Source organism: Dromaius novaehollandiae, chromosome 3 (assembly GCF_036370855.1).
Source record: "Dromaius novaehollandiae isolate bDroNov1 chromosome 3, bDroNov1.hap1, whole genome shotgun sequence".
In the NCBI taxonomy this organism is placed as follows: domain Eukaryota; kingdom Metazoa; phylum Chordata; class Aves; order Casuariiformes; family Dromaiidae; genus Dromaius; species Dromaius novaehollandiae.
In genome coordinates this window covers 54,841,753-54,855,648 of record NC_088100.1, presented here as the reverse complement: position 1 = coordinate 54,855,648, position 13,896 = coordinate 54,841,753, and the positions used below count along the sequence as shown (strand labels likewise).

The 13,896-nt window shown below is 41.2% G+C and overlaps 1 protein-coding gene across 1 annotated transcript in view; it reads right to left on the bottom strand.

Moving 5' to 3' along the window:
* Positions 1 to 12,290, bottom strand: part of RFX6 (regulatory factor X6) — a 37,957-nt gene extending 25,667 nt beyond the window's left edge. The window contains exons 1-5 of the mRNA XM_064510199.1: positions 12,092 to 12,290; positions 11,674 to 11,836; positions 9,816 to 9,939; positions 8,247 to 8,308; positions 1,866 to 1,943 (exon numbers count right to left, since the gene is read on the bottom strand). Of these exons, the coding sequence (XP_064366269.1) occupies positions 1,866 to 1,943; positions 8,247 to 8,308; positions 9,816 to 9,939; positions 11,674 to 11,836; positions 12,092 to 12,290 (626 nt within the window). The remainder of the gene's footprint in view (positions 1 to 1,865; positions 1,944 to 8,246; positions 8,309 to 9,815; positions 9,940 to 11,673; positions 11,837 to 12,091) is intronic.
* Between the last annotated feature and the right edge of the window lie 1,606 nt (positions 12,291 to 13,896).

Here is a 13,896-nt window from a genome sequence, read left to right as displayed (position 1 = left end):
GCAACGGAGTTTCTGCCCTAAATCAGACAGGGAGGCAATTTGAACACTGGACCCTGAAAATTCAACAACTCCTACATGAGAGCATGAAGTCTAACACCAAGCAAGGCTTCATAATTAATGAAACTTAAACAATTCATAAGCTGACAATCTAGTCCCTCTTCTCATATTTCTTTTTAGGTTTGGTTAGGGTCACAGAAATGATAGCAGTGCAACAGAGAGTTACCTTATAAAAGCTACATCAGAAACCAGCAGTAGAAACTATGGCAGCCCAAAACTCAGAGCAGGCTTCCCATATGGGTCCTATAGCTCATACCAAGCTGTGTTGTCATGTCTGGGATGGCCTAAATTGGCCAAGGTGCCTGAGCATCAGATTGCCATTGTAAATCGTCAGACTGCTACTGGTGCACCTGAGATGGTCCTTCAGCTGCTTGATTTTCTGATCTGTCTGGATCTCATTTTAAAGCACTTACTTCTCATTCATTGTAGTGATACCTAATACTAAGCTATAAATTTCTCTCAGAAACAAACTACCTAACAGGTAGGTACTGCCAGATTGGAGTCCCCTGGTGGATTTGGCAGCAGTTGCCTAAAGACATGTATATATATCATGTGGGATTTTCAAAGGTGCCCAATTATCTCATTGCCATGAAGTAATGATTGTGAGCAACAGGACTATTCCTGAAAATCTTAGAGGGTATCTACATGCGTCTTCATGTGACCATATACCTTTGGAAATCCAGCCCTGAGGAATTTTGCAGACCCTCTAGTATATTTGCACTCATCATTGATAGAGCGTACAAGGACAGAGTTCTGAATGAAATGGTACTGGTTGAGATAAAGCTGAGGACTAAGATTATATCCCTTTTGTGAAGCTAACCGTCTTTTAGTCAATTAAATGAGCAATTTGTTCAAGATAATTCTGTATTATGAAAGAACCTCATCTAGCTGTGTACCACCAACACCTCCATAGCTCTGGATAAATATTGGATAAGGAACTGGCATATTCAGGTCTATTAAACCTTAAGTCTTGCAGTGGAAAGATCCCTCTTTTCCAGCATCATTGCCAACATTACACTCAATTTTTACACTTGCCCTATTGTTTGGACATAACCTGAACCTGCCAGTGGTTGAATTTTGTGTGTGTGATCATTAACTCATTTATTCCTTTCCTTTCTCAGAGTTCCCACTTATATAAGTATACTGCTGTAGACAATGAAAGCCATCATTCAAGCCATATGTGAACAGAGACATTTGTTTTACGAACTATTAATCTTTGGTAAACCAACAGGCAGCTATCGTAACATATTGATCCTGCTAGCTGTCCCTTAAATAAATATAATTAGAGCTTCCTGGGTTAGGTTTAAACAGATATTACCCAGTCAAAGGACCAGTAAATATTAATCTACATTAACCCCTCCCTCCTGCCCACAGGTGCCAGCTTCACACCATTCTCCAGATGTTTCATAATGGGAAGCTGTTCTGGGGAAAGCACTCAGAAGGTGACACACATGCAAACAAAATGAGACAAGTGTTCTGAAAACTGAGTTTTGCTGCCATACACTTGAACAAATCCTCAGCTGGTGTAAACTGATAAAGCTCTGTGCTGATTGCAGTGGGGCTATACTGGAAGATATCAGCCAAACAGTTAGATCACATGTTGAAGCAAATTACGGATCCTTATGGAGAAAACTGTTGCCTAAATCTGGGAATAACATATGCTGAGATATGCAGCAAGACTAGTTCTGGTATAAAAACAATTGGTGTCCTAAGGATACCTTCCTCAGGGAAGGTTAAGGTTAGACAGTCACTGACCATCTTTCTAAAGCATTGACAGAGGCTAAGTCTCAGAAGTTATGTTACTGTACCTGGTTAAGCCTTTTCCAGAATACACAGAGTGGTAGTATGCACTACTTTCTTTAATCCCAATTCCATAATAGTGATACCTGTGAAAAAGAAGAGGATTATTTATATTTTTGGGTGACATATCAAGTAAAGAAAACTATTTTTCAAGAGGGGTATTTTGATGAAGAAATGTCCAAACTAGTTGTCTAATTACAAAATCTCTGAAGAACAGAAGTGTCCCAGAGCACATGGTTAATAACCATCTAAGTGTGAAAATTCTCACCTTTGGGCACACTTGAAAGCAGAGCTGCCAAAATGATTAACAGTACAAGAGAGAACAACTGCACACTGGCAGGGAGGCTGAATGATCTAATGTGTCTTTTTGATAGGCCTGACCCTGAATTAGAAACCTTAGTCATGCTCTCTGCCTGTGCAGGTGGGGGAGCTAGGAACAGGCCTGAAGCCCCTGTTGGGCTACCAGCATTGAACACCTGTATGCAGTTTGCAGTGTCAATGCAAAAAGTGCTAAAAAGGCCTAGAGCCTGTCCCAAAAAAGGCTTACACTGCACACCCCTGGACATTTTCCTCTCCCTTCTGCGGTGTCGCTCTGAGGCTTAACCCAGTTTGAGACCGCATTGGCTCTTGTAGGCACTGATTTCACATGGGTCAGGTACCTAACAAAATTAAGTGATCAAACTAAGGTGTATTTCCTGATCTGTACTGCTCCGTGTTCCCCACATTGGTTAATAGGTTTTTATGCTTTTTACCATGCTAAAATCACTTTTATGGAAAGCTTAAAAATCAACCTAAGAAAGAACAGGAAGAGAACCATGTGCTTTGAAACTAATCAAAATTGTGACTAGCATAACAGATTCTTATTTTATTGGCTCATAGAAATGCTACAAACAATTACTTTTGAGAAAGAAATTAACTCTTTTCTTCAGCACAACAGACCTAGGCAATGACAGTGCATTAAAAGCCCTAGACATTGACAATGTAATGAAGTTCGCTGTTGAATCAGTTGTCACCAAGAGAACCATCAATGAACTAAAATAGACATGGGTAAAAATGAAACACTTGGGCCTTCAGATGTGCTTAACATATAGTGGACAGACACACAATATGGGCCTTAATCCAGCAACACAATTAAGCACATGCTGAAAAGCTGAGTCATTGCACTGACTTCATTGAAACTACTCAAAAGCCTAAAGAAATGTGCATGCTTAAGATACCAAGCCTCCAGCAAACAGTTCATAGAACACACGAAGAGACTTTCTCACTTCATCTCTATTGTTTCCGGTGATGCTCATTTTAACAAAAAAAAAATAACAAGTTTACTGCTTGCTCTTGTATGGGAGAGACACAGATAAGAACAAAAAACTCAAATGCTTTATGCTTCCAAAACTGGTTAAAGGCATTAGATACTAACGATATTTAAGAAAATTTTTATTAGGGTGATGTGTTTACTTTGCCCTGGTAGCTTTGCAAATTTCAGCGGAAGTAGTCCTTCTACTTCTGGGCAGCTTGTTGTGCGCATTCAGGATTTTACAGCTAAGAAAACGTACCAGAAAGTGGCCACTATTAAACATATTGCTGCTTTTATTGCTTATCTGAAATTTGTGAGTCTAGAGTAGTATCTGGTGACCCTTAGGAAGGCCAAAAGTTTCTCACCTATTTCTTTAATGTCGGTTCTTTCTCATAAGTACATTTTTTTGAGGGATTTTGATGTGGTGAGGTATACCTGAGTAGGCCAGTTTTAAATATCTGTTAAAACTCAGAAATAGGACCATCTGCTCAAGACAGCTCCCTTTTTATCCAATAAAGTTAGAGCTGATTGATCAAATCAAAGTTATACTTCAAGGTAGCTTAGGATGCAAATGTGACCCTTCATTAAATGTCCTAGTGCTAGGCAGTTCTCCATTTCATATACAGCAGTATGTCACCTGTGTTATGGATTAAAGTCATGATGGTTTTCACCCATTACTTTTGGCTTAGGGACATTAAGCAGATGGGCTTGGGCCAAACACCTGGGTCTGAAAATTCCTAATATTAGACAGACTTCTGACATAAATGCTAAGGGCATGAACATTTTTTTTTCTTTCATCAAAATTAAATTATTTTAGATGTGACATAAGTGGTATTGGAAATACACATGCATGGATTTACTGTGCATTGAACTGGGTGAAACACTAGGTAGAGCTATGATCCCTTCTTTAAAATGTTATACGCACAGTGCTATTTTTCTCATTGCCCATGCAAGCAAACAGTTGCCTATGTCTCATTCCAACCTCCCACATCTCTGTTTCAATCACATGCCATTTTTTAAATTTTTAAAAGTAAAATTTCCCATTTTTACCACAAATTTGAAACTCCTTACTGCTAAAGTTGGAGTGTGGCAGAGGCCAGGGAAAAGGAGCACTTCTTCACAACATTAGGATTCAATATCTGAGTTATTCAGTATCTGAGGTGATATTCAATATCACCATATTTGAGCTAGAAACAGGAACTGTTGTATGATTTGGATTCTCAGGTTTCCAGTGGCAGGAAAAATACTTGTTCCTGCTCTGGAATGTCCCAAGCTATCAGATTTTAACACTGTTACATTTTGTTATGTAGAGAGGAGATATTTTCAGTACCTTCTGAGTTCGTCGTAAAGGTGTGGTAACTATCTTTCTAATTTCATTTAGTGATTTGTGTAGTTGAACTCATAGTAACAAAAAATCCAGCTTTCCAGTCATGACACAGAACCAATAAAAAAATCATAATCTATACTTTTCAAGTTCCATCTGGCATACTTTTATAGAGTAATAAGGTATAAGGATTTTTATTCTATTATAACCTGAAGTAATTATCTGAACGGCTTGTTTTGGATTCCCTGTTGTGAGTAATATACCCATCCCAGACACACTGATAACATCTTTAACCCACAACTTCAAGTATCCTCTTTCTGTCTCTTTGTATGCATACATGTATGTGCATGTACAGTGTATATGTATTGTATTAAGTTGTATTTCTATCACATAATTCATAAAATGAAATCAGTCATGAAAAGGAACTTATTCTCAATTTTCTTAACAAACCGTTAAAAGAAACAAACTGAACTGCTTTCCTCTTTAAATTTCAGTGGTTTGTTGTAACATATGTGCCTATGCAACTAGTAGTCCTGATTTTAGCATACACTGACACAAATGATAGCTGATAAGGAAATGATTGGCTTAAGCTGTTCAGGGACTTGCAATAACTTGTTATCACAGGGCCAGCTGCCATATCAGTTTTATTAACCCACTAAATCACTCCTAATAAATAAGATAATAGTTTTCAGACATGATGGATAAAAGCTAAGATTCAGCATTGATCAAAGTCTACAAAGAAATTAAATTGTAACTTGAGCTCAAACAGCCGTCTTTGTGTATGGTCTGAGCAGTAAGTACACTTTCCCGAATAGTTGTTTCAGGTAATTCATGGACCATGAAGATTATAACTGAATTCTAGTAGTTGCCGCAGTGTGTACCACATTACCTATGCAAAAAGGCAGATCCAGAACCTGTTCCAAAGACAGCTGGTGCCTATGAAATATTAATCTAAGAGAGGGGTTTGCAGTATTTATTGTGCTGGGCCTTCTCCCGCTTACCAGGGATACAGAAAACCTCCCCTAGCATTCAGTAATCTGGAGTGATTAGCATGGGCATCAGAGATGAGTGAATATTGTTTATTTAATGCAATTGTGTCCAGCGTGTTGTACCTTCTTCTCTAAGGAGGAGGAGTGTTTTAAAGAAATGTTTTAGTATTGACAAAAACTTTAGGATGTAAGCATACAGAGACTCTGACTCTGAGGATCAAAGTTCTAGGATTTATCAGACACATTTTTAAGTCCCTCCTTTGCCCAGAACCTGAGATGACAAACACTGCTCAGAAGAGGAGGAACTAAAATTTGTGCATCTCACAGCTTAGACCCACACCCTAATTATTCTCTCTCAAAACCAATCCATGCTTGTGAGAATGCTGGAAAGGACCTGGTTCAGTGTTTCAGCTAGTTCTAGTTGAAACTTTCAAGATAGTTTCAGTGTTGAAGAATAATTTCTGCTACTTTGAGGTTGACAGAAAAGGGAACTGACTTTATTTGCCTTCTGACCATGCCCATGCTCTGTCAATGCATTGTTGTGTAGAAGATATGTAGTAGGCAACAACTTACTTTATTTTCTCCAAGGAGGAGTTAGCCTTTTTTTTTTTTTAATGTAAGAATGATCATTCCTTTGGAGAGGAATTCTCTTTTTGTTTCATGCTTTTGCAGCATATAACTTAGTAAAGCCCTGGACAATGATGAAAGCTCCTAAGCAATACCATGATACAAAGCATCACTGTTGGTAATAGTTGTTAGGATTGTTACCGCTCCTACTAATATTATATCCAATTAAGGACAGCAATAACAGAAATAAAACAATGTCAGTGCACTACCTTGCTTAAAAAATAGAATTTAAATGTTAGTGACACAGTAACACAGCTTTGCTCAACACAGAATCATTTTAAATTCAGAGTCCATGCTGACTCAAGGGCAGAGTGTAACTAGTCATTTACTGAAACTGGTGAACACTCCATCAATTTGCTCATTCATTTAATGGAAATACTTCTGTAAATGATATTTGTGTGATTAACTGCTACCTGGTGAAGACATAACTCAGTGTGGTCCTGAGTGAGTATACGGTTCTGAAGGGAATATGGTCCACAAAACATTGGAGATCCTGATTACTGTCTATACTGCCACTTCTCTATGTCTATTTGCTGCTGTATACAGTCTCTGAACTGCAGTTATTGTCACTTATGTCTCTTGTGAGGCCCGTTTTTTGCACAGCCAGAACAATGTAAATGTACCTTAGTGGAAATGTGAGTCAGAGAAGAAAAGTCTCTGTGGAAAAGTCTCGTGAAAAAAAGAGAAACAAATGCCAGATGTTCAAAGAAAACCTGCAGACGCCTCATCTCTTTGAAGAAATTGTTCAAGAACAGCTAATCCATATGAAAATATGACACATTAATACCACCAAGGTCAGTAGGGCTGTGGGATCTGCTGAGGAAAGGCTGTACATGAAGTATTTCTGTGCTAATACTGTTAAATGTCTTAGAGAAAAGGGGCATATAGTTATGCAGGTCCTGACCTGATTAATTTTGTGGTTACATTCCCATGTTTATTAGATTTGAAACATACCCCTTAAACATACACTGATTTACTGTGCTTTAAATTCTTCACATACATGATCCATCTTGGAAGTTTGGATCCTGTTTGGGTCTTGCTTATCAATTTATTAGACAAATCAGATTAAAAGTATAAGGAACATTCAGAGGACTTCTCTTCTTATATTCCCTCATTCATTGTAACTTGAGAGTAGTTCTCCAAACATGTTCAGTTATGAACCTGAATAAGATTTAACTGAGACACTAGTGAACTACTAAGTTATCACTTATTCCTGCACATACTGTAAATGCCAGATCTCCTCAAAACCTAAGCACAACACCAGCAGAAAACATCCAGCTACAAAGCTGGCTAAGACTACATCAGCTTATTTTCACCACAGCAGCAACCCATGAAATCCCTCTTTTCCTCCAAAAAAGATGGTTAATTACTCAAAACTCCTTTCTAACAGTATGCTCCAAAACCTTCTTTTCAGTATCTACGGGTCATCTTCAAAAGGAAAAATGAGTTTCAGTTCCAGTTTTCTTCTATATAATATAGGTTATGTTTATTCTGTTTCTCCTGAAAAACTCTGTGAATTATGAATTTGTAAGATTGTGTCAGAAACGATGAAAAAAGTCATTTGATTAAAAAAGGAAATTATTCTCTGTAGGCTTTGTTTCCTTTGGATTTTTATTAATAATTACTAAAACAAATTCTTGAACCATAGTCAAGAAACAGAATGTCTGTGTAAAAACTGAATTGAAAATTTTCCCCGACTTCATTTAAACCCTAACAAAAGCTAAAATTTGTGAATAACATCTCCAATGCACTCTTCAGCAAAACTAGGGTGGCCTCAACTAGCTAGTTCTGATATTTCTAAGGTTAAAAAAAAAAAGAAATATATATTATTATGGAGAGAACAGAATGAAAGTTGACAGATTTGCAAAAAGGCATATAAAATCATAGCTAAACTGTACGTTGTGTATAGAAAGATTAACAATTGCAACAAATAAATGACTATATGTTATATATGTGTGTGTATATATATTCCAGCAAGTTCACGACTCTATAAAGATTAGAAGTTTAATCAGTTTAATCATGTACATGAAAGATACCACAAATATCTTGCTGCCTGAATAAATCCTCCTGTCAATTCGTGTATTTTATACAGACATTGAAACACATGTGATTTTTAGAACATTTTCTGTAAATGGATGTATAGATAATTGTGCCTTACTTTGAATGACCTCTTGTTCCAAGCCGCCTTGTGGTAAGGAGGGGGAATTTCTGACGAATGGTCTGAAGAGAAAATAACCGTATTAATTTCTAACAATGGTATGTTTCCTTAGGCATCTCTTCGTGGAAAATATTGTAAATATATAAATATATAAATGTATGGCCTAATGTAATCCATGAATAAATATTTTTGACATATAGGTGACAATATAAATAATTGGGTACTTCTATCCTGGCTGATCTTATTGTGTACCTCCAGCCTTCCCACCTTTAAAATAGAGCTTACGCTCCCTTTCCATTTTCACTTCTACAACACAAATTCTACATGTCTTCAGCAGGATGTTGCCCCATTCAGGCCCCCAAAGTACAACTCTATCTTTTGCTTGAGAGATCTGAAGAGAACCAAGAGAAGACTTCGCCTCTAGCTCTTTCATTTTCAAGGTCAATCAACTAAAAACAAATTGATTTTTTATTTGAAAAGTGTTATCTGAAGGTTAAGGCAAGCAAATATGCACCTCATGAGTATTTCTGTGTCCTCCACAATCAAAGCGCTGTACAGTCTTTAAGGTATTTATGCATGCAGAAACCCTACAAAAGTTTCTGTTAACTCCATTTTAGATTTTAAGAATTAATGTTACGTGATTTAGTCCAAGTCAAGCAGAACAGTCTGTCACTGAGGTAGAAGCTAGTGCCCTAAAATCATCCTAGCCTTCCTGTAAAGAATGCTGCTTAAGGCAAAAAGCGTATGAAGTAAAAAATTGATTCAATAACAGAGGCAGATCTAATAGACACATCTAATAGATAAACCACAATCAAAGCACTCTTTAAATGGAAAACTGTTTTCTTCCTCATTTATACTTCAACTGTATAATGAAAATTAGACACACACTTTTCCAGTATATCCAGTTCAGGATGAAAAAATCAGTAAGTGAACATTTCATGAACTGGATTTTAATTCCATTATTATTATTTAATTAAATTAATGCATTCTGCTATCTATGAACAATGAAGAGATCAGCAGTGTTTAAGAAAAGATGATCCTTGAAGCATTTTTGGTTTCCTGTTTCACTAACTACTCAGGATTTAATTTGGAGAGTTCACATCTCACTTTTATTAAATGATTTCAGGATTAATTGTCGAGGAGGTTAGAAAAGAGGATGAATCAACATTTTTTCATTCAGGAGCTCTTTGTGGTATTAATTTTTATTCCCCTTCTTGTATTGCTCATTGTGTCACTTCTCACTTTACACACAGCCTTTAGTTTAATTAAGTGTCCTCCATGTCAGATCTGTTTTTGTGGAAAGAACCCTACCAATGTCACTGTAAAATAAAAACCATGGGAGAGAATTCCTTTTGTTATTTCACATTGAAAATCAAAGGAAATTTCAGTTTCATTCTCCTAAAGCTGTCATCATGAAATCCCTTGATATGTAAAAGCGTAGTTTGGTTTGGTTCCATGTACATTGGCAACAGAAAATGTGATTTTGAGAGCCATTATAGCACAGGTATACTAGAATGTGATATTATCAAAGAATTAGCGTAACAAATGATGAAGACATTTACTCTTTACCTTCCCAAAAGTTGCAGCACAAGCAGGTTCCAGCTTCTCTTTTCTGCAGAAGTCTAAATAATGCGCATAAAGGATGCATCTTGGTAAACAAACTCCTTCGCATACAATGTAGTTTTCTTCCAGCCTGTATAGAAAAAGAGTCTGCCAGAGTAAGAAGCAACATGGTATGTCTGCCCATTTCCTTCTGCTGTTTGGAACTGCCCTCTCTCTATTCATTTTACTGAAGATTTCCATGACAGCACACAGATGAGTTCCTACCAAACAAGACAGTCACTAGAGAGATACTGACTCTACACTTGGTGGTTAGGGTAGTTACAAAATATGGAAAAAACTGGGGCCAGGCACCTCTTCTTAATCAGTCTTTTAAGATTTCTGGATGTTTTTGTTTTCTGTAAATAACTAAATGATCACTGTCTAAGAGCTAGCCTGGCACTGAAAATAAGAACATTAACTAGACTGTGAAAGACTTGGGTTTAAGTCTTTGCTTGAATAGAGCCGAGGCTTGAACTTACATCTTCTGTGCCACTGTATCTTTAACACGTGGGCTAATGTCTCTTTTCTTCCTACTTTTGCTTTTTAATTTTCACACTAGACCTGAAGCTGTTTCTTGACCAAACCATTTTGAAAATCAAAGAAATGGCATTTTTCGAAGGGGGTGCATTTTGTATACAGCTTCCTAAACAGTTTACAAATTATGAGTGCCCATTGATGGTCATCAAAATGATGTTTTAAAAGTTGAAGTAAAATTAGTTATCCTCACTTGAACTGAACTCCTGGTAATGGCTGGGTATTTCATTCTTGCCCTGTTTCTTTTCTTTATCAGTTTCCATTATTCCTTACTGCTGGAATGATGTGTAATAAATGTATTTTTCAGAATACATAAACATTTAAGAGAACACTGGGTAGTAAACACTGCATATGGAATAATTTTGCACTGACTTCTTAGACTCAACTCCTTAGTATTTACTCACTGCTCTAAGAAGACATACGTAAACTAGGCTAGGAAAATGGGAAATCTGGACTACTCTTGATTTTCAGTTATAAGGAAAGATCTAGATTTACAGCCTGCATTTTGTAATGAAGTTTCCATTTAATTCAACAGTACCGGTCCCTAATTTCAAGAGTGCTTTAATAGGAACCTTTACCAATTAATGTCTGCAGAATTTGACCTCATACTTGGTTAAATTTTGCCCAGATAAAATGAAGTAAAGGTTAGGACTTCTACTGATTGCAGAACATAATGTAAAAAATACATTCATAAGACCATGAAATATTAGCAGTTGCAGCCTTAAAGGATAATTAAAAACATCCATTTACAAATTTAATTCTTAAGTAATCCTTCGTTTCTACATTTTGCAAGATTTTCAGTGAATCGATAATATACATCCATTACTATTGTATTCCTGCACAATCACGAAGACATATTAAGTTGATTTTAATTCTATAGTAGATAGGTGTATTATACGTTCAGGAACTGAACTGATACTTAGGGACTTTATGCTTGAATCAGTTTGAGCTTTCATCGACGGCCACGTGTTGTGAGAACTATCACTTCCTGACAGATCTGTATTAACTGACAAACCTCTGTTAATAAAGCTTAAAAAAACCCACAGAAATTTGAGGACCCTTATTTGTAGGTGAGACTTATCAGAAAAAAAAAAGAAAACAGACGTCAAACATTTCTAGAAGAACTACGAGATGTGATTTTTCTGTCTTCTCAGTTTTTAAGCAGACATCCCTTTCGGCATGAAGAGGGCTCTGGCGCGCGGACTGCTGGCGCCGCTGGGTTACCGGGCCGGCAACAGGCAGGCAGCGGGGAGCGCCCCCCGCTCCGCGGCGGCGGCGGCGGGAGCCCTACCATTGCAGGGTGAGCTGCGTCTGCTTCTTCTTGTCCTTCATGATCTGCGTGATGCTCTTCTTCGGAGACAGGCTCGTGTCCGCGGCTTTTAGTTTGCCGTCGGGAGTGTCTGCATCCTCCTCCTCCTCCGAGGAGGAGAGGACTTCGCTGTTAAAATGTATTTCTGGGCGTGAGGGAGGGAAAAGAAGAGAAACCCAAGCGCGTCAGCAGGGCACGGCGGCACAGCGGCTCGTCCCGGCGCCCTCGCGGCCCCCGGGTGCCCGTTGAACCGGCGCCCTGCGCGCCGCTGCCGCAGGGCGTGGCCTCCCCGCCCGCTCCCGAGGCAGCAGCGGCCGCCGGGGCTCCCGGCGCCGTCCGTCCCCGCCGCCCGCCCCGTCCTGGCTGGAGGGGGACAAGGGGGCGCCGCCGGGCCCCTTACCTGACTTGATGCTGGCGGGCAGCGCAGGCTCCGGGAGCCCCCTCTCGGCGCCCGCCGCGGCGCACAGCCCCTCCTCGGCGTAGGGCAGCAAGCCTCTCCCTAGCAGCTCCACGTAGCAGTCCTCCTGGGCGCCGGGGGAGACTCCCTGCGCGGCCGGGAGGTGCAGGAAGCCGTCCTCTCTCTCGGGTCCCTTGGCCATGCTTCTCACCGGCTGCTGCCCTGCCCCGCCGCGGCGCAGGCGGCGCCCGTGGGCGGTGGCAGGCGACGGGACGGGACGGGACGGGGCGGGCGCGGCGGCGGCCTCAGGACGCGCGGGGCGCCGGCGCGGGCATGGGCGGCGCGGGCCGCCTGTGCGGGGCTGCGGTCCTCGGCGGGAGGCGGCAGCGGTGCGAGGGGAGGAAAGGCGAGCCGGAGGCGGCGGCGGCGAGGGACAGGTGTGCCCTAGGGCGCCTTCCAGGCAGGCGGCATGGCTCCCGTGTGGGGAGAGGCGGCGGCCCGGCGCCACCCCCTCCTCACCGCTGCTGTCCCCGCACCCGCGGAGGAGCTCCGCCTCGGGTGCGGGCCTGGCGGGAGCCGTCGGGCGGGAGCGGGGAGGTCTCCCGTCCGCTGCCTGCCTCCTCGCGGCTCGGGGAGCCGGTCCAGCCCGGCCGGGAGGAGATGGGGCATAGTTAAAGCCCCGGGAGGTTCAGGGGAGCCGGCCCGCAGCGGATCCGCGGGGTACTTAATCATTAACTCCCGCCGGTGGCGACTCCCGCTTGTGTGAGGGAGTAACTCTTCCCCCGCCATCCCGCGGCGGCGGCGCCGGCGGCGGCAGGGGCGGCCGTTGGGCTCCCTTAACCCGGGGCGGCGGCGGCCGTTGGGGCGGCCGTTGGGGCTCTTCTCGTGGCAGCAGCGCCGTCACAGCCCCCGTGGAGGAGCAGGTCATGGCGGGCAGTGCGAGGCCTCCTCTGCCCGGGGGTGTTGGGGACCCTCGTGGAGGGCCGTGCACCCTTTCGGGGCGAGGTCTGAGCACCTTTGGGGAACATCAGGTGCTCAGGGAAGAGACCGGGCTGGCAGGATTGCTCTGAAATCAAAATTGTCTTATGACACTCAAAATAAGGATTTCTTTTTTTCTTTTTTAATCATTTTTTCTTCCTTTTTTGGCGAGAATGACATTTCTGGATTCTTTTCAGAACTCTGGACAGGTTCAAGCACGTATTACAATGTACAATTTACTGGTTGCTCTGTTCAAACTTTTATTTTTCTCATGTCCCCTACCTATTCTTACTACATATATGACACTGAATTCTTTGTCAGGGCATCAGTTCTCAGCATAACTCATTGGGCTGGTTCAGCTCCTGCTTTCAGCATCGTTGTGCTGAGGTTACTGCAAAATTGTGTTTGCCTCTGACTTCTCAGTGACTTCTGACTGAGCAGAGTACTTCAGGATCTGGCCGGCAGGGATCAGTATTTCCTCTGTATAGTAAATCCTCCGAACTACTAATTACTGTGTTGAATGTTTTGTGAGAACAAGCTACTGTGCCATTGTCTTCTCTGGTAATATGAAGCTAAATGTAATACTTCTTGTGAAGGGGCAGGACTCTCCCTTGCTGTTATTTCAGAATAGCGCCACTGAAACTAGCAGAATTACAGCCACGATCAACACCGGGATTAACTCAATGAGAGGCCTGGTCCAGGGACCATCTGGTTTCTGCCTTGGGGTAACCAGCTATTTGTAATCCCTTCTTGTCCCTTCCGAGGGCCAGGCACTGCTTTAATTAGTTTTATCTAAAATTAATGATGATTTTAAGAGGTTTTTTAAGGTT